At 38.7% G+C, this 21,284-nt stretch overlaps 8 protein-coding genes across 16 annotated transcripts; 6 read left to right on the top strand and 2 right to left on the bottom strand.

The window, feature by feature from the left end:
• The first annotated feature begins 313 nt into the window (after window positions 1–313).
• On the top strand, window positions 314–1,248 carry LOC111484356. Its single transcript, XM_023130908.1, has one exon. It carries the CDS (start codon window positions 437–439, stop codon window positions 911–913), a length of 477 nt encoding a protein of 158 aa, XP_022986676.1. The 5' UTR covers window positions 314–436; the 3' UTR covers window positions 914–1,248.
• A 2,966-nt stretch (window positions 1,249–4,214) lies between these two features.
• Window positions 4,215–8,596, top strand: LOC111483747 (monosaccharide-sensing protein 2-like). Of its 8 annotated transcripts, none has more exons than XM_023130045.1 (8): window positions 4,215–4,362; window positions 4,477–4,518; window positions 5,035–5,154; window positions 5,334–5,463; window positions 5,588–6,154; window positions 6,618–7,543; window positions 7,610–7,797; window positions 7,946–8,596. In XM_023130045.1, exons 4-8 carry the CDS (start codon window positions 5,385–5,387, stop codon window positions 8,388–8,390), a joined length of 2,205 nt encoding a protein of 734 aa, XP_022985813.1. In that variant the 5' UTR covers window positions 4,215–4,362; window positions 4,477–4,518; window positions 5,035–5,154; window positions 5,334–5,384; the 3' UTR covers window positions 8,391–8,596. The 8 variants fall into 8 exon arrangements, with proteins under 8 accessions (XP_022985813.1, XP_022985809.1, XP_022985812.1 ...); XM_023130041.1 differs by having other exon boundaries at window positions 5,011–5,154; XM_023130044.1 differs by having other exon boundaries at window positions 4,444–4,518.
• Window positions 8,597–9,183: 587 nt separating this feature from the next.
• Window positions 9,184–10,747, top strand: LOC111484568 (amino acid transporter AVT3B-like). The gene has a single exon (XM_023131210.1). It carries the CDS (start codon window positions 9,327–9,329, stop codon window positions 10,608–10,610), a length of 1,284 nt encoding a protein of 427 aa, XP_022986978.1. The 5' UTR covers window positions 9,184–9,326; the 3' UTR covers window positions 10,611–10,747.
• A 1,230-nt stretch (window positions 10,748–11,977) lies between these two features.
• Window positions 11,978–13,315, top strand: LOC111484053 (protein EXORDIUM-like 5). Its single transcript, XM_023130466.1, has one exon. The coding sequence runs from the start codon at window positions 12,034–12,036 to the stop codon at window positions 13,081–13,083; it is 1,050 nt and encodes a 349-aa protein (XP_022986234.1). The 5' UTR covers window positions 11,978–12,033; the 3' UTR covers window positions 13,084–13,315.
• A 1,628-nt stretch (window positions 13,316–14,943) lies between these two features.
• LOC111483762 (metallothionein-like protein 4B) lies at window positions 14,944–15,379 on the top strand. Its single transcript, XM_023130064.1, has one exon. The coding sequence runs from the start codon at window positions 14,985–14,987 to the stop codon at window positions 15,246–15,248; it is 264 nt and encodes an 87-aa protein (XP_022985832.1). The 5' UTR covers window positions 14,944–14,984; the 3' UTR covers window positions 15,249–15,379.
• Window positions 15,380–16,390: 1,011 nt separating this feature from the next.
• LOC111484387 lies at window positions 16,391–16,984 on the bottom strand. 2 transcript variants are annotated; one of them, XM_023130952.1, is made up of 3 exons: window positions 16,864–16,984; window positions 16,636–16,767; window positions 16,391–16,503 (listed from the first exon to the last, which is right to left on the bottom strand). In XM_023130952.1, exons 1-3 carry the CDS (start codon window positions 16,930–16,932, stop codon window positions 16,411–16,413), a joined length of 294 nt encoding a protein of 97 aa, XP_022986720.1. In that variant the 5' UTR covers window positions 16,933–16,984; the 3' UTR covers window positions 16,391–16,410. The 2 variants fall into 2 exon arrangements, with proteins under 2 accessions (XP_022986720.1, XP_022986719.1); XM_023130951.1 differs by having other exon boundaries at window positions 16,486–16,572; window positions 16,636–16,984.
• LOC111484386 (pentatricopeptide repeat-containing protein At2g17210) lies at window positions 16,956–19,574 on the top strand. The gene has a single exon (XM_023130950.1). The coding sequence runs from the start codon at window positions 16,971–16,973 to the stop codon at window positions 19,200–19,202; it is 2,232 nt and encodes a 743-aa protein (XP_022986718.1). The 5' UTR covers window positions 16,956–16,970; the 3' UTR covers window positions 19,203–19,574.
• An 861-nt stretch (window positions 19,575–20,435) lies between these two features.
• On the bottom strand, window positions 20,436–21,149 carry LOC111484009 (zinc finger protein ZAT3-like). The gene has a single exon (XM_023130424.1). The coding sequence runs from the start codon at window positions 21,147–21,149 to the stop codon at window positions 20,436–20,438; it is 714 nt and encodes a 237-aa protein (XP_022986192.1).
• Between the last annotated feature and the right edge of the window lie 135 nt (window positions 21,150–21,284).

Genomic DNA, 21,284 nt, shown 5'->3' with positions numbered 1-21,284 from the left:
TACTTAACCAATTTCGATTATTCACTCGGTAACTTAAGTTCATCAAGCTAGCCAGAACATGACTACTAAAGTTTAATTATTTTTATATGGAAATGGTTAATATTTTGTTTTAAAAATACTTGAATTTAAGATTTTTTTAAAAAAGTTTATTAAAAAAAAAAAAATTTAAAATCGTGTATTTTTTTTAATTAATCAAAATAAATAATCCACGTCATTAAATTCACATAAAAAATAAATAAATGAAAAAAATGGAGAAAGTGAAAGGTATAAAGGGCCCACGATAATCATCCCACAACTCACCCGCCACCGCTAAGCGAATAAAACAGCCTGTGCTCCAGCTCTTCTTTACACACACAACAAACATACTCTCTTCATTTTCACCCTTCCCACTTTCCTTCTCCATTTCCCTCCCCCCTCTCCTCCGCCGTAAATCGCCATGTCCGCCGTCGTCCACACCTTCCAGAAGCCTCGCACCTTCCTCCCGGCAAGGCCTCTCCCCGACGCCCTACCAGTTTCCCACACCGACTCCGCCGCCGAACAAACCCTCCGCCGCCGCCTCTCCTCTCTCTCCCTTCGAATCCAGCCAATCTCCTCCCCTGCAACCGCATGGGCGATCCGAAAATCCAAATCCATGTCCTCGATCGGAGATCTCGCCGGCAGCTCCGTCAGAAAGTGGTGGGACTGGGGCTGGGCCTGGATCCTCTCTCGCAAGCCTATCTTCGCCACGGATCTCGAGATGAACGAAGAGGAGTCCAAAATCCTCGGATCTCAAAACAGAGGTAGCTGGAGACACGTCTTCTTCAAGTTCAGATCTGAAATCAGAAAGCTCATTGGCTCCGACGTTGGCCTCCCCCAAACAACCTGCAACTACAAATCCTTCAATTTCTCCAACAATGGCGGAATCAGAACCTAATTAATTAATCAGATCATTCTTTCCCGTCTTCCTCGCTTCATTCGTATCCAATTGTTCTGTTCGTTTTCTGTAATTCCTCGCCGGTGAAGACGATTAGGGTTCCAATCGAAACAGGTAAAATAGGATTTAAACAGATAGGGGTATGGTTGTCATTATATAAATTGTACTTTTCTTTTTACGTGGTGAATTCCTTTTTTTTTTTTTTCGGTTCTTTAAATTTTGTCCTGTTATTTTTATTTTCTATTTTGCTTTTAATTTTTTTTTTTTTTTACTACGGGAGGGTCAAATGTAAAAATGTTATTGTATTACTGTTATTATTGTTGTTACTATAACTTAAAATTATTATTGTGTTTAATAATTCTGTACTTTTTTATTTTTTATTTTTTACGAATATATATTTAAATTCGGTTGGTAAAGTGCTTCTCTTTAATATTGAAACTCCAAATTATTCTTATTAAATTAAAATTAATTAAGAAATTAATAGTAAATTAAGAAGTTGTGTTTAATTATAACAGAAACAACCGACACTTTAAATAGGGAGACAGAAGGCTACTGAGTTAGTTAGACAACAAGGACAATTTGGTAATTTTATACATTATGAAAATTTTAGGAGGAATTCACAATTAATAATATAATTCATCAAAATGCATTTTTTTTTTTTTTTATTGATTCCTCAATTAATTTTGCTAAAATAATTTTTTTAAAAAAATTAAATAAACTATTTTGGTTGCGATGTGGCTGTAAATTAGTGAAAGAATAAAATTGAAAATAGAAAATTCATATTATAAATTATGAGAAATAATAATAATAAAAAAGTTTAGAAAGTGGGAAGTGGTGGTAATGATATAATGAAGTGTCGGTGACGGTGGCTTGCCAGCGGTGTATTATGTGGAGTCCAATGTCATTTTTTAATTAAAAATAATTATAATTATTATAATTTTTTTTAAAAAAATTATTTAACAACGTTGAAATTAAATTTATTTAACAAATGAGAAGTGATTGAATGATTAAATTGTAAAAGATGACATAATTTAGTATTATTTTACCAAATGCTTTAATTTATTTTTAAAGTTTAAACATTAAACTTACTCAACACTAGTTTTATTTTATATTTATTTATTTATAATTTTATTTTTTTCGTTAAGCGTCACCGACAAAAAATTCTGTAAATTTGTATCCTTGTAAATCTGACAGCTGTGCAGTCCACGTGGCACTATCACATATTACTAGCTATGTCCAACCTATATATTTCAATTTACTTCTGTTTTAATTTTAAAATATATATATTAGTTTTTAAATATTAAATTCCATTTTGTTTTGAATTTTGTAATTTTTTTTTATATTTTAAAGTAAATTTTTCTCAATTTTTTTTATTAATTATAATATATATTATATAAATATTAAATACCCCTTTTTTTCTGAATTTTGTATTTTTTCCAATATTAATTATAGTTATTTTTAGAGAATGGATAGACAACGAAGCTCATAAAGGCTTTTGGTTTTAAATGCAGCGAAAGGGATAAAATGGACTTTTCAATACCAATTACGTGTCCTCCAGTCAGCTCTTGTCGCCCTCTTGCTTATTGATAATGGCCACATGCATGCCACTTGGCTTTGTTGTTTTTCATTTGTAATTCAATTAATTTGGTTATTTACTTTATTTAAAAAAAAAAATTACATAATTTATTATACTAATTGTTTAAAATTTAAAATTTATATTTAATTAGCTTTTCAAAATGAAAAAATAGTAAAGGTATAAACTAAATTTTAAAAAATGAATATATAAATTAAATGTTTATATGAATTATTGGATTTTGTTTCAATAGTTGTTTATTTTAATTTCACATTTTTAACGACAGACATATTGCCAACGCATCATACTCGCTCCTTACGTGGCGTGAAAGTATAAGGAATAAGTATTTCCAGCTCAGCAAAAAAACAAAAATTGGGGTTTATTTGACTAATAATAATAAAATAATTGGAAATGTTCGGAAGTACAATTTTGGAAGCTTTTATTAGGTGGGATATTTAAAGCCGCCAATTCTATTTCTCTTAACCATCCCTCTACATTATTCCCTATCCCTCTACATTATTTTTTTTTTTTTTTTTTTTTTTTGGTTCGTGATTTCACACGATGCTTAGCGGAGGCGTGGTAATTTGAGTTTTTTTTTTCTAGTGGACGTTGAATTTATTGTCCTATTTACTAAGACGAGAGTGAACGTATCAGCTACGTGGACCCTTTTATTTTTATTGTTGTCCATGATTCTCGACCCAAATAGACATTTTTTTATGAGAAAGTGCATGCAAAGTCTGAAGACAACTATTTTACTAATAAGCCAATGGTTGAAATGAAAAAGAAGGTCGGCCAAAAAAATAAGTGTTTTTGTCGTTGCCATAAACCAGAGGAGTCATTTTGGTGAAATTTGGACTATAAACCATTATAGAATGGGATGAAGGAAGCTCGAAGGCTCATCTCCTTTGTGTGAAAGAAGAGACCAACCTCGACAATAACAACCTCAACAACCTCAACACTAGAACTACTATGAAGAGAAGAACATGAGAGAAAGAAATAAGTACATTGAATGACAATAATTAAGAAACAAATAAATGAATAAATATTTGAAATTTATCCTTGTTGGACGATGAAAGTTCCACATCCGCTAATTTAGAGAATGATCATGGATTTATGAGTGAGGTCTTTTGATATGAGGTATTTTCGGAAGCTCAAAGCAAAGCCATGAGAGCTTATATGGAGAATCGTGTTCGTCTAACAATCTTTTGTCTTAACTACAACACTATAATGAAAGGGTTGTTTTGATCAAAGTTTTATAAAGGACGGGACAAAATTGAAAATAACCTACCTTTGAAGGTGTAATTAAAATTTAAAGATATAATTGAAATTTTGTAATCTGATAATATATATATATATATATATTTATTTATTTATTTATTAAGATATCAAATTCTTAAAAGAAAAATTAATATAAGGGTCACTAATGGCAATCATTTGCATTTTTTGAAAATTATATTTATTTTCTTCAAACTTTTATTTCCTCAATTTTTTTTATTGATATATTTTAATTCTTAACTATATTCTAAAATCAAAAACAGATTTATAAAAGTTATATATTTTAATTCGGAAAACATCTAGAAAAAACTGAATCATAAAAAACTCATAATTGGAATAAATCTATTTTAAATTATTATTTTTTAAAATGTAAAATCATTAAAAAAAAAAAAAAAAAAAATCTGTAAAATATGTGGCCAATTTTTTTTTTCTTCAATTTATCATGGGATTGGGTCCTTGCCCGCCAGAAAAGAAGAACTTTTGATCATAGGCATCATATGATTTGGTCCATTAAAAATCACAGCTACACTCTCACTAATCCCGCCATGGCTGATGATTAAGAGCTTCGCTGTGCTTCACACTGATTGTTCATCTTTTTATGGTAAGCTTTTCTTTCATATACGAATGGAAAGTCGTTGTTTCTTTCACTCGATGCAAAATGACATTTAGCTTCTTTGTCAAGACTGAGCAATCCATCCATGATTTTGGCTTCCAGCAATTTCCCTATTGCGATTGTTTGGACTGATCAGCTTCTTAGGTAATCTCTCTTTTCCATCTCTGTAAAACCCTAAATTTCATTGTATCCCCTTTAAACGCCGCACTTCTTTCCGCGATTCATGCAACAAACTTCTCTTTCAAAACTCGGGAAAATTCGTTTTCCTTCTTCTTGTTGTTGATTTTTTGATTTATTGAGAGAATTATGCATCATTTGGAGCGGTGGGATGAAATTTCTGTAAAAAATGGACAAATGGATGCTTGAATATGACTGAAATGATAAAGAAAACGCTGCGGTCAGATCGGGAAGAGCTTACGTGCTGTGAAAAGAGAGGCTCATAGGGCAGGTGTCGACATAGAAAACGGCTGTAAATAAAATATCATTTTAACAAAAGGTTTACATATGTTCTTCGGCTTTTGGATCGGTCTCTCTCGCCTTTCTTCCAGCTAATAACGTTGATGCCTTTTCTTTTTTTCTTGTTTTCTTTTACTTGCTTTTCTTATTTAATGATCTTGTCTCTTGGGTATTAACTAGGTTTTTGCTGTCATTTGAAAACAGAGCATTTCATGGCTGTCTCTGCGGCTGATGGTCCTTGAAACTCTCATCAGCTTCACTGTTTATTCTCAGTAGTTCATCTCTGCTCTGTTTTCTTGCTTCTGCTGGATTTTTAACACTTGGGTTTGCATTTAATCCTTCCTTTTTTCCTTTTACAGTTCATCTACTTTTGTTCTTTTGTTAATTTCAATCTTGAGAGAGATTCTGAGTCTGGTGATCTGAATGGGGATATTGGTTGTTTAAGAGGAATTTGAATTTTGTATCCATGGTTTGATTACTGATCTGGGTCTGTATTCTTTTAGGTTCTTTGGTAGTTGATTTCGAGATTTTCTTGTCGATTTTGAAGAAGCAAAATGAGTGGTTCTGTCTTGGTGGCTGTTGCTGCTGCTGTTGGGAACTTGTTGCAAGGATGGGATAATGCGACTATCGCAGGTAGATTCATTCTTTCTCTGTTAATTTATCCTTGTTCCGTGGTAAAATCATCGAAGTTGTGTCTTTATTACCCGCTTTCATGGTGTTCGTCAAAAATCTTAAGTATGATCCATTGTTGCTGCAGGGGCCGTCCTGTACATTAAAAAGGAATTCAACCTTGAAAGTAGCCCCACTGTAGAAGGGCTGATTGTGGCCACGTCCCTTATTGGAGCCACCGTGATCACGACATGCTCCGGGGCGATATCAGATTGGCTTGGCCGCCGGTTGCTGCTCATTCTATCATCTGTTCTTTACTTCATCAGTGGCATTGTAATGCTGTGGTCTCCCAACGTATATATCCTTCTTTTAGGCAGGCTTTTGGATGGTTTTGGAATAGGTTTGGCTGTTACACTGGTTCCGGTGTACATATCTGAGACTGCTCCCCCTGAAATTAGAGGATCATTAAACACACTTCCTCAGTTCACTGGTTCTGCTGGAATGTTTTTCTCATACTGCATGGTTTTTGGGATGTCTTTAATGGAATCCCCAAGCTGGAGATTAATGCTTGGTGTTCTCTTTATTCCTTCACTTATATATTTAGTACTGACAATATTTTTCTTGCCTGAGTCACCTCGTTGGCTTGTTAGTAAAGGCCGAATGCTCGAGGCCAAACGCGTACTGCAGAGGCTTCGAGGCAGGGAGGATGTATCTGGTTAGTTCTTGTTCGATGCTAATTTACTGTTCTTCTGTTGGTATTGTTGTTCCATGCTTAATGTTGTAAGTTTGTAAGAGTTTACTTATGGACATCACGGGAATAGGTCGAATAATTAGATTTAAAACTACACGATTTCTAAAACGTTTTCGACCGGTGGTTCATAGAAGAGAATCACAAGCTACTATTCATATTTAAGTTGCAGATTTATGGCTTAACCTGTCATAGTTTGAGCTGAGATTTATTTTGTTGCAGCCATTTCACATTAATAAATCATTAGAATATTGTTCTTAATGATTTTTTCTATCCTTCGTTATAGTTGCTTCATTTTCTAGTTGGCTGGTTCATACGTATTGTTCTGGAACTCAGTTAGTGTCTTGCCTTGGTGTTGGCTTTTATGGCAATGGCTGATTCAAGGGAACTAGCCTCATCATATGTTACTGATCAAACCTTTGATGAACAGGTGAACTGGCTTTACTTGTTGAGGGTCTTGGAGTTGGGGGTGATACCTCTTTTGAGGAATACATAATTGGTCCTGCAGATGATCTTGCTGACCAAGATCTATCGATCGACAAAGATGAAATCAAATTATATGGACCTGAACAAGGACTCTCTTGGGTTGCTAGGCCGGTTACAGGGCAGAGTTCTATTGGGCTAGTGTCTCGAAATGGAAGCATTATAAATCAGAGTGGGTTTGTGGATCCTCTAGTCACTCTCTTTGGCAGTGTTCATGAGAAGCTCCCTGATACAGGAAGCATGCGCAGTACACTCTTTCCACATTTCGGCAGCATGTTTAGCGTTGGAGGTAACCAACCTAGAAATGAAGAGTGGGATGAAGAGAGCCTTGCCAGAGAGGGTGAGGATTATCAGTCAGATGCTGGTGGTGGTGATTCTGATGATAACTTACGGAGTCCACTGATGTCACGACAAACAACGAGCATGGAGAAAGACATGATCGCACCCGCTCATGGCAGTCTTTCCAGCATGAGACAGGGTAGTCTTGCTGGAGATCCTGTTGGAAGTATGGGGATTGGCGGTGGTTGGCAGCTTGCTTGGAAATGGTCTGAGAAAGAAGGCCCGGATGGAAAGAAGAAAGAGGGTTTTAAACGAGTTTATTTGTACCAAGAAGGCGTTTCTGAACCGCAGCGAGGATCCATAGTCTCTATTCCTGGTGGCTATGCGCCAACTGATGGTGGCTATGTTCAAGCTGCTGCTTTGGTGAGCCAACCGGCTCTTTACTCCAAGGAGCTTATGCATCAACATCCCGTTGGACCAGCTATGGTCCATCCGACTGAAACCGCGACAAAAGGCCCAGTTTGGCACGACCTTTTCGAACCCGGAGTCAAACATGCCCTGCTCGTTGGCATGGGAATTCAAATACTTCAGCAGGTAAACCCTTCCCTTTCTGCTTCATTTATTGGTAACTTTCTCTCAAACTTCTTGTTTTCTTTGCAGTTCTCTGGCATAAATGGAGTTTTGTATTACACACCTCAAATTCTTGAGAAAGCAGGCGTTGGAGTTCTTCTCTCAAACTTGGGGATTGGCTCTTCTTCTGCATCTTTGCTGATTAGCGCCCTGACGACATTGTTGATGCTCCCTTCAATCACTGTGGCCATGAGACTGATGGACATCTCGGGTCGTAGGTAATACATTCTTTCTTTGATTAACGCCATTGCTCGAGGATCGAAGTGCCACACTCCTCATAACATTCGTAAACAACATCGAGTTTGTTGTGCATTATTCTTCGACTTTCTACATTTCACACACCATATATTTCCCCTCATCATGCAGGACTCTACTACTGTTCACCATCCCCGCCTTGATATCATCCCTCATCATCCTAGTAATCGGCAGCCTAGTGCACATGGGCAGCGTAGCAAATGCATCGATCTCGACCATCAGTGTAGTTGTTTACTTCTGTTTCTTCGTGATGGGGTTCGGGCCAATCCCAAACATACTATGCGCAGAAATCTTCCCAACCCGGGTCCGTGGCCTATGCATTGCGATTTGTGCACTAACATTTTGGATTGGCGATATCATTGTCACATATACGCTACCCGTGTTGCTCAACTCAATCGGGCTAGCAGGCGTTTTCGGTATGTATGCAGTTGTTTGCAGCATATCATGGGTGTTCGTCTTTCTAAAAGTTCCTGAAACAAAGGGCATGCCACTTGAAGTCATCACTGAATTCTTCTCTGTTGGTGCCAAACAGGTTATAGCTGCAAAAAATAGTTGAAATTCATCATATACACACAGATTCATTTTTTTTTCTTCTAATGTTTGATATTTTTGGTTGGATTTGATGATATTTGAAAGTTGAGTTTAGTTTCTGTAAAGGGTAGTGTGTTTCTCCTCTCTCTCTCTCTCTCCCCATTTTACGATTATGCCATTTTTGGAGACGGTGATCGTCTGAGTACTAAATCCAAAGACATGTTTCGGCGACGAGAATGATTTACTAAAATATTTCCTCTAAATCTTTAGTTCGAACTATAGTGTGTCCTTACTTTTAAGGTGACGTGACATTTTATTTCTAGGCGTATAGTCTCGTGTATGATATTGTTGTAACTTTCTCGACCCAACTTTTACGAAAACTTAACTAATATTTGAAGTAGAAGACCAACCATTTTTAGTTTTTGGTATTTTTAAGGTTGGACGTTTTAGCCGTAGACTCTCGGATTCTCGATAATTTAAGTAATTTTACTTTTAAAGATACCAACCAACCAACCAAAGTCATAGTTTAGAGGACTTTTTAACACAAGTTTGTGTAAAAATAGTAAATTAATTTTAAGGTTTAAATCGATATAATTATTAATTTAAAAATTAATAAATCCAATTCAAAAGGTTAAATATATAAATTGATTTATTTCCTACAAATATCTTAGTATAAAATAATTACAAATGAAATTAAAAATTAAATAATAATGATAAAAAAAGAAAAAAAATATATATTGAAATATCTAAGAAGGGCCCAAATGTCAAGGAAAAGTTTCATGGCGCGTTCTCCAACGCTTTCCCTCCTCCCATTTCAATTCTTCCCATCCCTTCTTCTCGTCTTCTTCCATTTCCCTTCATTTTCATCGCATTGTACAGGATTCCTTCTTCCATTCCTTTTCCCGCTATATCTTTCAATCCCCATTCCATTTCAATCGCATTCGCCTCCGCGCTTTTCGAAATGGGTTCCGATCTAGAAGCCAGTTCTTCATCCAGTCTCTTTCAATCTCCGGCGGTCAAAGAAGATACGCCTCTTCTCGGCAGCGCCAACCCTCTGTCCTCGCAGCCCAAGACATTTGCTAATGTTTTCATCGCCATTGTTGGGGCTGGTGTTCTTGGGCTTCCTTACGCCTTCAAACGCACTGGGTGGGTTATGAGCCTTCTAATGCTGTTTTCTGTTGCGTTCTTCACTTATTATTGTATGATGCTCCTTGTTTATACTCGTCGGAAAATTGAATCGGTTGTCGGATTCTCGAAAATCAATTCGTTTGGGGATTTAGGTTATACTATTTGCGGTTCCCCTGGTAGGATTATTGTTGATTTGCTTATTATTTTGTCTCAAACTGGATTCTGTGTTGGCTATTTGATTTTCATTGGTAATACTATGGCTGATGTTTATAATTCCCCGACCGCTACGGATTTGAGTCCTAAGATTTTGGGATTAGCGCCCAAGGTTGTGTACGTTTGGGGGTGTCTCCCTTTCCAATTGGGTTTGAACTCGATTCCAACCCTCACCCATTTGGCTCCTTTGAGCATCTTTGCTGATGTTGTTGACCTTGGAGCTATGGTGGTTGTGATGATAAAAGACGTGTTGATTTACTTCAAACAGAGCCCATCTGTTGAGGCATTTGGGGGCTTTTCCGTGTTCTTTTACGGAATGGGTGTGGCTGTGTATGCCTTTGAAGGGATTGGAATGGTGTTGCCATTAGAATCCGAGACAAAGAACAAGGAGAAATTCGGGAGTGTCTTGGGGTTATCCATGGCGTTCATTACTGTTTTATACGGAGCATTTGGAACTCTTGGCTATTTCGCCTTTGGCGAAGATACCAAAGACATGATCACTGGTAACTTAGGGTCTGGATTAATTAGCACCATTGTTAAACTGGGTTTGTGTATAAACCTGTTCTTCACGTTGCCATTGATGATGAACCCTGTTTATGAGATCGTGGAGAGGCGATTCTGGGGAGGAAGATATAGCCTATGGTTAAGATGGATGCTGGTTTTCATGGTAAGTTTGGTGGCACTTTTGGTGCCGAATTTTGCTGATTTCTTGTCTCTGGTTGGAAGCGCTGTGTGCTGTGCATTGGCGTTTGTTTTGCCTTCTCTGTTTCATTTCCTGGTGTTCAAGCAGGAAATGGATGTGAAAGGATGGTGTGTGGACATTGGAATTCTTGTGTTGGGGGTTGTTCTTGGAGTTTCTGGGACATGGTCTGCTCTGGTGGTGATTTTCTCTGTTAAGGAATGATTATAAACACACCATTAAAGTGTTGAGAAAACTAAACTAGAAGCCGCCTACTCTCCTGATGATGATATCAATGGATGAAGTGTAGCTAAGGTAAGCAAGGTAGAGGGCAATAAAGTGCTGAACTGTGTACTGTTGTCTCTTGTTTGTACTATGATTTTATTTGTCAAGTGTTTTAGAATGGAATTCCAAACATCATTTGTGCTCTTTCAATAAAACGTCATTTTTTCAAAACAACTCTCGAACATTTTGATCGTAGGATTCATTGAGCATAACATTTCGTGACTTTGCTTTGGACTCCCCTAAAAGACCTTGTACCAATAGAGAAAATACATGATCTTCCACGAAGTGAGACTTACACTTCCAATAATCCTCAACCGTCACACGTTTTAAAATTGACGTTCTTAGATTGGTTAACTTTAAAATTTTACGTAAGGTAATGTTTGTAGCTTTATATTAATGGGTGTAGAGATGTCCACTAGGCGGGACACAAGGAAGCTTTTTTCGTCCTCATCTCTTCTATTTCAATTCATATCTCTATCAAATCTTCCAAATTTTCTCCAGTTTTTGTATATTTTTTATAAAAAAAATATTAATTTTTTAAAAATAGATAATTTACCTTTTCTATATAAATATAATTTCAATTTTAAAAAATGATTATAATAAATGGTAAGAATATAATATATATATATATCTATATAATTTAGCTAATGATTTTTTTTTATTTCTAATTTATTTTCTATTTAAATAGATTTTTTTATGAGATCTCATGTGGGTAGTAGACGAAAATAATATTTTCTTACCAAACAGTTTTAAAATTATGAGACTGACAACTATACATAAAATCATAAATAACGAACTAAAGTGAAATTATGAGACTGACATGACAGTCATGCATATATCAGATAAAATAGGCTTATCTTCCGCTTCATAACTAATAAAATAAAACACATTACCTTTTTATTACTTTAATCATTCAAATTTCCAAACTTAATAAATATTAATTATAGTATTATAATTCTTTTAAAAAAAATATTCATTATTTATACATTGTTGCAAAAATAAATAAATAAATAAATAAATAAATAATGATGACCTGACCCAAATAATCCATACGACACCGTACGACTACAAAGTTTTATGTTGGTTTTATTTATTTTTTAAAAAATATGTAAAAGGGAGAAAAAGATTCAAAACCACATTTAAATAATTGGTTGAGAACATCACCCAAAATTACCAAAAAACCCACATTTAGTTACACACTTATTTTTTAAATTAAAAAAATAAAAATAAAAATAAAACACGAAGGCATTGCTAGCTGTCACCAGCCCATTTCCCTCCCATTCATCCTATTCTCACACTCACTCACTTTTATAAAACCTTTCCCCTTCCCCTTCTTCTTCTCCACTTCCTCCAAACCCTAACAATGGCGTCTCTCTCCTTCTTCCTCCTCCTCGCCGTCTCTGCAACTTTCCTTTCTTCTTCAATGGCCGCCTTCCCTTCCTTCCGAACGCTGGACACTAACGCCCACTTCTTCAACCCTAAGCTTCCCCCTAAATCCTTCTCCTCCTCTAAGAAATTTGAGGGCTCCTCCGATTTCGTCAATCTCCGCTACCACATGGGCCCTGTTCTTTCCTCTTCCCCCATCAATATTTACCTTATCTGGTACGGCAAATGGTCTGTCTCCCAGAAATTCCTAATCAAGGACTTTCTCCTCTCCATTTCCGCCCCCGATCCCCGCCGCGCTCCGCCTTCTCCTTCGGTTGCTGAGTGGTGGCAAACCGTCTCGCTTTACACCGATCAAACCGGCGCTAATGTCTCCCGTTCCGTCGTCATTGCCGGCGAACATTCCGACCTCCACCACTCCCATGGCACTGACCTTACTCGCCTCTCCATCCAGAAGGTTATTGCAACCGCCGTCCGATCCGCGCCGTTTCCGGTTGACCACCGGAACGGGATGTTTCTGGTGCTCACTTCTCAGGATGTTACGATGCAGGACTTTTGTCGAGCAGTATGCGGGTTCCATTACTTCACCTTCCCATCCATGGTGGGCTACACTCTCCCCTATGCTTGGGTTGGTCACTCCGGCAAGCAATGCCCTGAGCAATGCGCCTATCCTTTCGCCGTGCCGGCGTACATGGCCGGCGGTGGTCCCGGCGTTCTCTCGCCGCCGAATCGAGACGTTGCGTTGGACGGAATGATTAGTGTTATAGGCCATGAATTAGCTGAAGTCGCTTCGAATCCGTTGGTGAATGCTTGGTATGCCGGTGAGGATCCGACAGCGCCGACGGAGATTGCGGACCTCTGTGAGGGTTTGTACGGCACCGGTGGCGGCGGCGGGTATATAGGGCAGGTAATGAGAGATGGAGAAGGAAGGACGTTTAATGTGAATGGGAGAAATGGAAGGAAGTTCTTGTTGCAGTGGCTATGGAGTCCGGTTCTGAAGGCCTGTGCCGGTCCCAATGCTTTGGATTGAGTGGTGGAAGTTTCAATTTCCGATCAGTTTCGTTGTTATTATGTTGTAACTTGAAGAAGAACATGACGGCGCCGATGAGCTCAGCTTGAGCATCCGCCGTAGAGATCGGTGGCTCCGCCGTGCCGCAGTGGACGGATTTGCAGGGACAAGTGGAGGGGGGCCGGGGGTTCGATGAATTTATTACAGTTTCTATGGTATATATTAATATATAAAATTTTAAACTTTTCATTAATTTATTTATTAATATTTGAATATGATTTTTTTAGAATTTATTATTTATTTCTGTGAATTTTGAAACAAAAAATTGTATTAAATCTTTTTAATAAGCTTAATTTTTCTCATTATTATTTTAATTTAACCTAAAATTTATATATATTTTCTTGGGACAAACAACAAGTCCCAAAGGAGAGGGGCCCACATAATTTGTGATCAAACAGCTCATGATGGGACCCAATTTCATCGCTCCTATTATTAAATATTCTCACTTTCACCCCCACCACTTTCCATATTTTCAAAATTCAGTATTGAGTGACTAAAATGTTAATTCGAAGACTTTTAGGACTAAAGTGCAAAGTATTATATTATATTTGTTTGAAGGAATGGGGGCCAGTTTCACTTTATTAGGCGACCGGACAGAAATACATAAATTTGCAAGGGTTAGAGAATAAATAGTATTTTGACTTAGTCAACCGAGTATAAATTAAATGGGCCAGGGGAGGCAGTAGCGGCCCACTTACTGGTGGGGGCCCAATAACAAAAAGGGTGTCTCGATCTCTGAGTTGGAACTTGGATGGGACATATTCCCACCCCTCACATGCAATCAATTCCGTATGCAAACATTCAAACAAAAAGGCTGTTCCTTGCTATTCAATCCACAAACAGACAAAAAACTGCCACGTGTTTTTTTCTTCAATTTTTTATTTTGGTCGAATAAAAAAATACTACTTTTTCAGCACCAACCCATATTTCCTCTCCCGTCTGGATTTGGCATTTGATGGTCTCCCCATTCTCCTTTAATCCCCTATATCTAAGATTTAAGTCGTAATTCAATATTTAATGGTCCCGACATTCCCCTACATACATGTTTTATGGTAATGGCCCAGATCGAGCTTTTCCTTTCGGGCTTTAAAACGCGTCTACTAGAGGAAGATTTCTACACCCTTATAAATGGTGGTTTGTTCTCCTCCCTAACCAATGTGGGACATCACAATCCACCCTCTTTCGGGCCCAACCTTCTGGCTGGTAGGACCGCCCCCAAATTCACCCTCCTTCGGAGAACAACAAGAAGGCTGACACATCGTCCAGTGTCTGGCTTTGATACCATTTGTAATGGCCTAGATCCACCGCTAGCATGGCTTTGATACCATTTGTAATGGCCTAGATCCACCGCTAGCAGATATTGTCCTCTTTGATCTTTCCCTTTCGAGCTTTCTCTCTAGACTTTAAAACGCGTCTATTAGAGGAAGGTTTCCACACCTTTATAAATGACAGTTTGTTCTCTTCCCCATCAAAGTGGAATGTCACATTTATCCTCACTCACATAAAATTCCTTAGAGAGATGGTTGAACATAAAATTGTAGTTCTTATAATTGAGGCTTCAATTTTAATGCCTCAAGTTCCCTAGAGTTCAAGAAACAATTATTTAAAAAAGAAAAAATATATTCATAGATTCATAGATACCATCATCATGATCTTCAACATAACAAAACAAACCGACAAAGGATGATCTTCTTCCACTTAATGCAGACATGGCGAGGGAGGTAGCCACGTGCATTGCCACGTGTAACCCGGAAGCAGAACTCAACCGTCATTTGGCAAAAGAAGCAGAAAGGAATAAAGGGTTCGAAATTATATAAATTAAAACTAATCCAACAGAGTAAAGGGAAGAAGAGGAGATAACAATGGCAGAACCTGGTGGCGGCGAACGCGGTGGAATCAGAGCTTGCAACCAGAGATGTGGTTGCGCCGTTCCCTGTCCCGGTGGCAACGCTTGTAAGTGTGCAACGGCGACGGCGGGGGGAGAGGTGGCGCATAGGAAGTGCCCGTGCGGGGAGCACTGTGGGTGCGACCCCTGTACTTGTCCGAGTGCGGTGGTGGGAGTGGGAAAGGGTAGCTGCAGGTGCGGGGAGGATTGCCGGTGTGAAATTTGCCGATGTGCAGATTGAGAGTTGTTGTAATTTGCCGGTGTGGTATTAGGTTGGTTTGTGTATAGTGAAATGGTGATGTAAGGTGTTGTGTGTGTGTGAGAGAGAGAGTATATAGATGGAATAAAACTGAGGTTGGGCTCTGTTTCGAATATCTCTGTTTACAACAACACCCACTTAGCCAACAACGTTTCACTGTTCTTCACGGTCCTATGCAACAATGGAGCAAACCCATTTCAGTTTCTCCATGGATATCTCAGAAAAACCTAAGAAAATGCCTTCCTTTAATGCCAGATCGGTGTTTCTGTCACCAAAAATAAAACTATAGGCGAGGATGGTTGGGATAGGAGTCTCACGTCGGCTTAACTTAAAGAGTCCAGATGAGACCTCTGGGGGAAATCAAAATTTAAAACATGAAGCTTTGAGAGACTGAAGGTGGTCTAGTAAAAAGTGACTGGAGTGTCAAACCAATACCAATTGTGTACTTTGTTCGAGGGCTTTGGAGAAGAAGTCGAGTATCGGCGGCATATGTCTCAGGGGAGGGGAGGCTTTATGGTGTATTTTATTTTGAGTCTCAGGGGAGGGGAGGGGAGGCTTTATGTTGTATTTTATTTTGAATCTACGAGACAAGGAGTCGGGAGTCGAGATTCGATTAAGGGGAGTTTGTTCTTTAGGGGAGGAGCTCTATAGGCTTTGTTCGAGAGGAGGATTCGAGGAGATGGTCATGAGTTTACATCTAAAGAATACTAAGAGAAGCTTTTATAAGTAGAAAATTAAAAGTAAAGCAATGCAGTGCAGGTTCATCTCTGTTGGCCTAAGAATATTTGAGATGAGTTTCAACCATGTTTACAGTTCTTGAAGATGACGCTGTTCTTACATATATCCACTGTTTTAAAGCAAGTTTTGTAACTTGAATCTGCATCAATCATTAGCCTTTCCTTCACACGTTTTTCCTATTCACCAGTATACATCCCAAGCATGGCTAACAAACATGTTCTATCTTTAATCTTCGTCTACCTATCAAGAATTCAATCAGCTTTACCTATTTGACAGTACACAGCACAAACACAAACAAAACTAGCATGTTCTATCTTCATTTTCACTTTTAAGAGTGAATACTGTTGGATTTGAAGCCCTATCTAGATCCTTGACATGGGCCAACTTGAACAATGTTTAGACCATTCTAAGGTCTGCTTGCAGCAGCTCTCCAAGTTTCGTACGACTTCAGGATGCACAAGTTTGCAGACTTAAGCGACCAAAACAGGTAAATCAGACCCTTCGAAGGATTCAAATGCCAGTTTAGTGCCTCTTTTAACAATTTCAGGTTTCAATTATCGCTATAACACTGCACAACAATGATACTTCTAAGTAGTTTTTATGAAACTAGTGATACCCAAATCCATCTTACCTTCAAGAAACGAAGTTTGTGATGAATGCAACTCCGCCATTTCTCGAGCAAGCCACCCACGTCCCGCCGACCATCCCATTTCATCCGCCCAAAATATCGCCACATTCCCACCATGCCAGCAGCTTCGTGAGCCTGAACAAGTAAAACCAGATCAATTTCAGAAAATTTGAAACTATCGATCGATTCCCCATAGAAAATGAAGAAAAACGGCATTAAAATTGGACGAACCTCTACTGCATCTTCGTCGCGGTTGAGTAGAAGGAAGAATGATGGATATAGCGTCTGAGGAACGGCCATATTTGCTCGTCAAACTTCACTAGAAAACGCATCCACTAATGCGCTTCTCAAATATCCACTCTGGTTTGAGGCTCTCCAATTCGATTTCAACCATCAAAGAAGCATCATCTTCCAGAAAATGGCAAGAAGCTCTCCAACTTTACCGTGAAATCAGACTCTCTGGATCTCAATTGCCAGACTCTTCGGTGCTCCCTTCGATTCTCAAAGCATGTTCCAACGTTTCTTTCAAACTTGGAACTGCTATGCACGGATGTCTGATCAAACAAGGATGCCAATCTTCCACTTCCGTTGCTAATTCCACTATTGACTTGTATATGAAATGGGGTGATTTGGATTCCGCACACCGCGCTTTTGTTTCTCTGAAGAACAAGGATTCGGTGTCTTGGAACGTGATGGTTCATGGGAATTTCTCAAATGGGGGCGTAGTGGCAGGCTTGTGGTGGTTTAAAATGGCCAGATTCGCCAATTTTCAGCCCAATGTTGCTTCGTTGGTACTTGTAATTCATGCATTTCGTGAGCGTAAATCATATAGTGAAGGCTTTGCGGCTCATGGTTATATAATTCGCTCTGGTTTCTCTGCCATTCTTTCGGTTCAAAACTCTCTGTTGAGCTTATATACTGAAGTTGATTTGTTTCTTGCCCACAAACTGTTTGATGAAATGTCTGTGAGAAATGATATTGTTTCCTGGAGTGTGATGACAGGAGGTTTTGTGCAAATTGGGGAAGATGAACATGGGCTGCTGATGTTTCGAGATATGGTGACAGTGGCTGGCATTTCACCTGATGGGGTAACCATTGTAAGTGTTCTAAAAGCTTGCACCAACTTGAGAGATATTTCACTTGGAACAATGGTGCATGGATTGGTGGTTTGTAGGGGCTTGGAAGATGATTTATTTGTTGGGAACTCTTTGATAGACATGTATTCCAAATGTTCTAAGGTTCATTCTTCATTTAAAGCTTTCAAGGCGATGCCTGAGAAGAATATCGTCTCGTGGAATTCGATGTTGTCGGCGTATGCTCTCAACGAGAAGCCTTTGGAAGCTGCGGCGTTGCTTAGGACAATGGTGGAAGAAGGAGTTGAGAAAGATGAGGTGACTTTTGTGAATGTTCTTCAGATAGTTAAACAGTTTCTGGATTCGTTACAATGCAGGTCTGTACACAGCGCGATTATACGGCGGGGATATGAATCGAATGAATTGGTGATGAACTCTGTGATTGATGCTTATGCGAAATGCAATCTGATTGAGCTTGCAGGCATACTTTTTGATGGAATGAAGAAAAAAGATGTAGTTACTTGGAGCACCATGATTGCAGGCTTTGCCTACAATGGCGATCCCGACAAAGCGATATCGATCTTCAAGCGAATGAATGAAGAGGTGAAACCGAACAAGGTATCGATTATGAATCTTATGGAGGCTTGTGCTGTCTCTGCTGAATCGAGACAATTGAAATGGGCTCACGGTATAGCTGTTAGAAGATGTTTGGCTAGTGAAGTAGCTGTTGGGACTGCCATTATTGACATGTATTCAAAATGTGGAGATATAGCAGCCTCCATTAGAGCCTTCAACCAAATCCCAGAAAAGAATGTCGTCTGTTGGAGCGCTATGATATCTGCCTTCGGCATCAACGGTCTCGCGCACGAAGCGTTAATTTTGTTCGAAAAGATGAAACAAAACGACATGAAGCCGAATGCTGTGACCGCCCTGTCAGTGCTGTCTGCTTGTAGCCATGGAGGACTAGTGGAAGAAGGGTTCTCTTTTTTCACATCCATGGCGAAGAAACACAAAATTACACCTGGTTTGGAGCATTACTCATGCGTCGTCGACATGTTAGCCCGAGCGGGGAAATTCAAAGACGCATTAGAGTTGATTGAGAAGATGCCTGAAGAAATGGAAGCAGGGGCCAGCATTTGGGGGACACTATTGAGCTCTTGTAGGAGCTATGGAAACATTGTGCTTGGCTCAGGAGCGGCCTCTCGTGTTCTTGAACTCGAACCGTTGAACTCGACTGGCTACATGCTTGCGTCGAACTTGTATGCGAACTGCGGGCTAATGAGTGATTCTGCGAAGATGAGGAGGTTGGCTAAAGAGAGAGGAGTCAAGGTTATTGCTGGATATAGTTTGGTGCATATTAATTCACTGAGTTTGAGATTTGTTGCTGGAGATGAGTTCAATCCAAGAGCTGATGAGATTTATTTAATGGTTGAACAATTGCACAGTGTAATGAAGATTGATTATTTGCAAGTTCTAGATGCTCTTCTCAGCATCTAGTACAATGGCTATTCAAATGGACATGTATTTGATTTGATGTAGAGTCGGGTTTTTCTTCTCGGTCGGGATCTCATTTCTTGGAGCGCAATAAAAGAAAGGAAGGCGTCCATGTAGCTATTGCACTTGCTCCCTCGACCTCAACTGATCAGAGCTGACAAAGATGCATCAACTAGTAAGTCGAAACATCATAAAGGAAGGGGTCTATGTAGCTGTTGTGCCCGCCCCTCGGCATCCGCTGATCATAGCCGACAAAGAAGCACCAACTAGCATAGCCGCCTACTTTTCTAGTTTCATCTGTAATTATTCAGAACACATAACAAACACGCAACCAAAGACTTATCAATATTGGTAACAAGCTAATTTGCCTTGGAATTTTTTTTTTTTTCAAAACTGTGGTTGTATGTTCTTTGCATGTATCATGCTTCAACAAGTTACGCCCTCTTAAAGATTAGAGATGGAACTGGTACTATGCCTCTGAGTTTTGGGGCTTAAAAAGCTCGTCGGTTCCATCTTTCCCCCGAATTTTATCAGTTCACTGTCAAAAATCAATACTCCTTATTCATTCGACTTTTCTGACTCAACAATTTATATTGAATCTGAGCTTATATCTTTGACCGATCGAAGCTTCATACCTTACTTCGAATGGAAGCTTTCAACCTTTTTTTTAATCCCGTCCATAGCATAGATGAATCACTTGGACAACTTTAGTCTATCAACAAACAATTCTTTGTTTGAGAGGAAGATTATATGGTCAGATAATAATAAAAAAAAAAAACCATAGTTTTCAAGTGAGAGTACAGTATTTCTATTTCCATTTGCATGAAGTCTCTATTATAACATATTAATGCCTATAACGATTGAAGTTTGCATCCATTCAACTTTGCCCGATTGATTAATATCATCTATTCTAATCACTGTAACGCTACATAAATTTATAGTTCACTTCTTTTTTTGAGTAATCGGTATATTTCAGATACCTTTTGTTATAGTTAAAACGTTGCTTATGGTACTACATCACGACAATAATATGAACTATGTTGGCCGAGAAAATTAATATATATAAATGATTAAAAATAGGAATAAAGTAATGGGTATGAAATTTATTGATGAATTGTGTATATAAATGTACGAGTATTGAACAACAAATTTAGTTTTGTATTTGAGATTTGGTAATTGAGTTAAAACATTTACAACAAAGTTTGTAATTTTCTGGGAAATTTCCAAAATCAGAGTTTAATTAGGCCCTAATCTCAGATCCAAAACAATCCCTGAACAATAGGATGATGAATGTTCTTCAATGTCTTCCATTGGAGGAGGCAAATTCAAGTCCAAATAACCATGATCATCATCATCTTCTTCTTCTTTCACGTTCTTCCGGCTGCCTCTCTGTCCAAACACTAACGCCGCCGCCGCCGCCGCCGTCGATTCTTGATTTTCTCGACAATCATCGTCCGTTTCAGTAACCGCTTCAGTTGGATCGATCGCATTAGGGCCATTCGCTAACATAATCAAACAGGCAGCGATTTCGTGATCTTCGTCAGTGGCAGTCGATCGCCGAAAATTAGGCGGCGGATTGATTCCTCGCCATTGACGCTCAGGATGGCAGCGCATGTGGCCGAACAGAGCCTTCCAGGACCAGAACGTCTTACCGCACTCAGTACAGGGGCGAGTGATCTTGGGAGCGGTCGGGTCCGGTTTCTTGGCGTGCTTGGACTTGGGAGTGGAGGGAGAATGAAGAGGGACGGCGGCGGCGGCGGTGGGTTTGATGAACTTAGTCCGCTTCCGGCGGGAATTGGGGGCCGGAAGGGAAGAATGGGAGGGAGAGGGAGGGGGGAAAACGTTGAAGGGAAACAGAGAACGGGAAGGAGAATCCATAATGGGAAGAGAATTTGAAGTAAAAGAGTAGAATGATGGAGAAGGAGTGGTTTTTGTAGGCTCCTCCTCCATTACACACACAATAACTGAAATTCAGTTACACCCCTTCACATTTGAATTTAAGCGGTTTACTTTTTTTTTTTTTTTTTTTTTTTTTTTTTTTTTTTTTTTTTTTTTTTTTTTTTTTTTTTTTTTTTTTTTTTTTTT

The sequence above is a fragment of the Cucurbita maxima genome, unplaced genomic scaffold (assembly GCF_002738345.1).
Source record: "Cucurbita maxima cultivar Rimu unplaced genomic scaffold, Cmax_1.0 Cma_Scf00009, whole genome shotgun sequence".
Taxonomy (NCBI): domain Eukaryota; kingdom Viridiplantae; phylum Streptophyta; class Magnoliopsida; order Cucurbitales; family Cucurbitaceae; genus Cucurbita; species Cucurbita maxima.
Note: the sequence above shows the minus strand (reverse complement) of the source record. Positions and strands in the feature narration are given on the sequence as shown.

Excerpts from the sequence above, each read along its gene's own strand:
- LOC111484356 (XM_023130908.1), top strand. The coding sequence starts at position 437 with ATGTCCGCCGTCGTCCACACCTTCCAGAAGCCTCGCACCTTCCTCCCG.
- LOC111483747 (XM_023130048.1), top strand. The coding sequence starts at position 5,385 with ATGAGTGGTTCTGTCTTGGTGGCTGTTGCTGCTGCTGTTGGGAACTTG. Across the intron at positions 5,464-5,587 it reads GGATAATGCGACTATCGCAG|GGGCCGTCCTGTACATTAAA; the intron begins GTAGATTCATTC and ends TTGTTGCTGCAG. Across the intron at positions 7,544-7,609 it reads GAATTCAAATACTTCAGCAG|TTCTCTGGCATAAATGGAGT; the intron begins GTAAACCCTTCC and ends TTTTCTTTGCAG.
- LOC111484568 (XM_023131210.1), top strand. The coding sequence starts at position 9,327 with ATGGGTTCCGATCTAGAAGCCAGTTCTTCATCCAGTCTCTTTCAATCT.
- LOC111484053 (XM_023130466.1), top strand. The coding sequence starts at position 12,034 with ATGGCGTCTCTCTCCTTCTTCCTCCTCCTCGCCGTCTCTGCAACTTTC.
- LOC111483762 (XM_023130064.1), top strand. The coding sequence starts at position 14,985 with ATGGCAGAACCTGGTGGCGGCGAACGCGGTGGAATCAGAGCTTGCAAC.
- LOC111484387 (XM_023130951.1), bottom strand. The coding sequence starts at position 16,932 with ATGGCCGTTCCTCAGACGCTATATCCATCATTCTTCCTTCTACTCAAC.
- LOC111484386 (XM_023130950.1), top strand. The coding sequence starts at position 16,971 with ATGCGCTTCTCAAATATCCACTCTGGTTTGAGGCTCTCCAATTCGATT.
- LOC111484009 (XM_023130424.1), bottom strand. The coding sequence starts at position 21,149 with ATGGAGGAGGAGCCTACAAAAACCACTCCTTCTCCATCATTCTACTCT.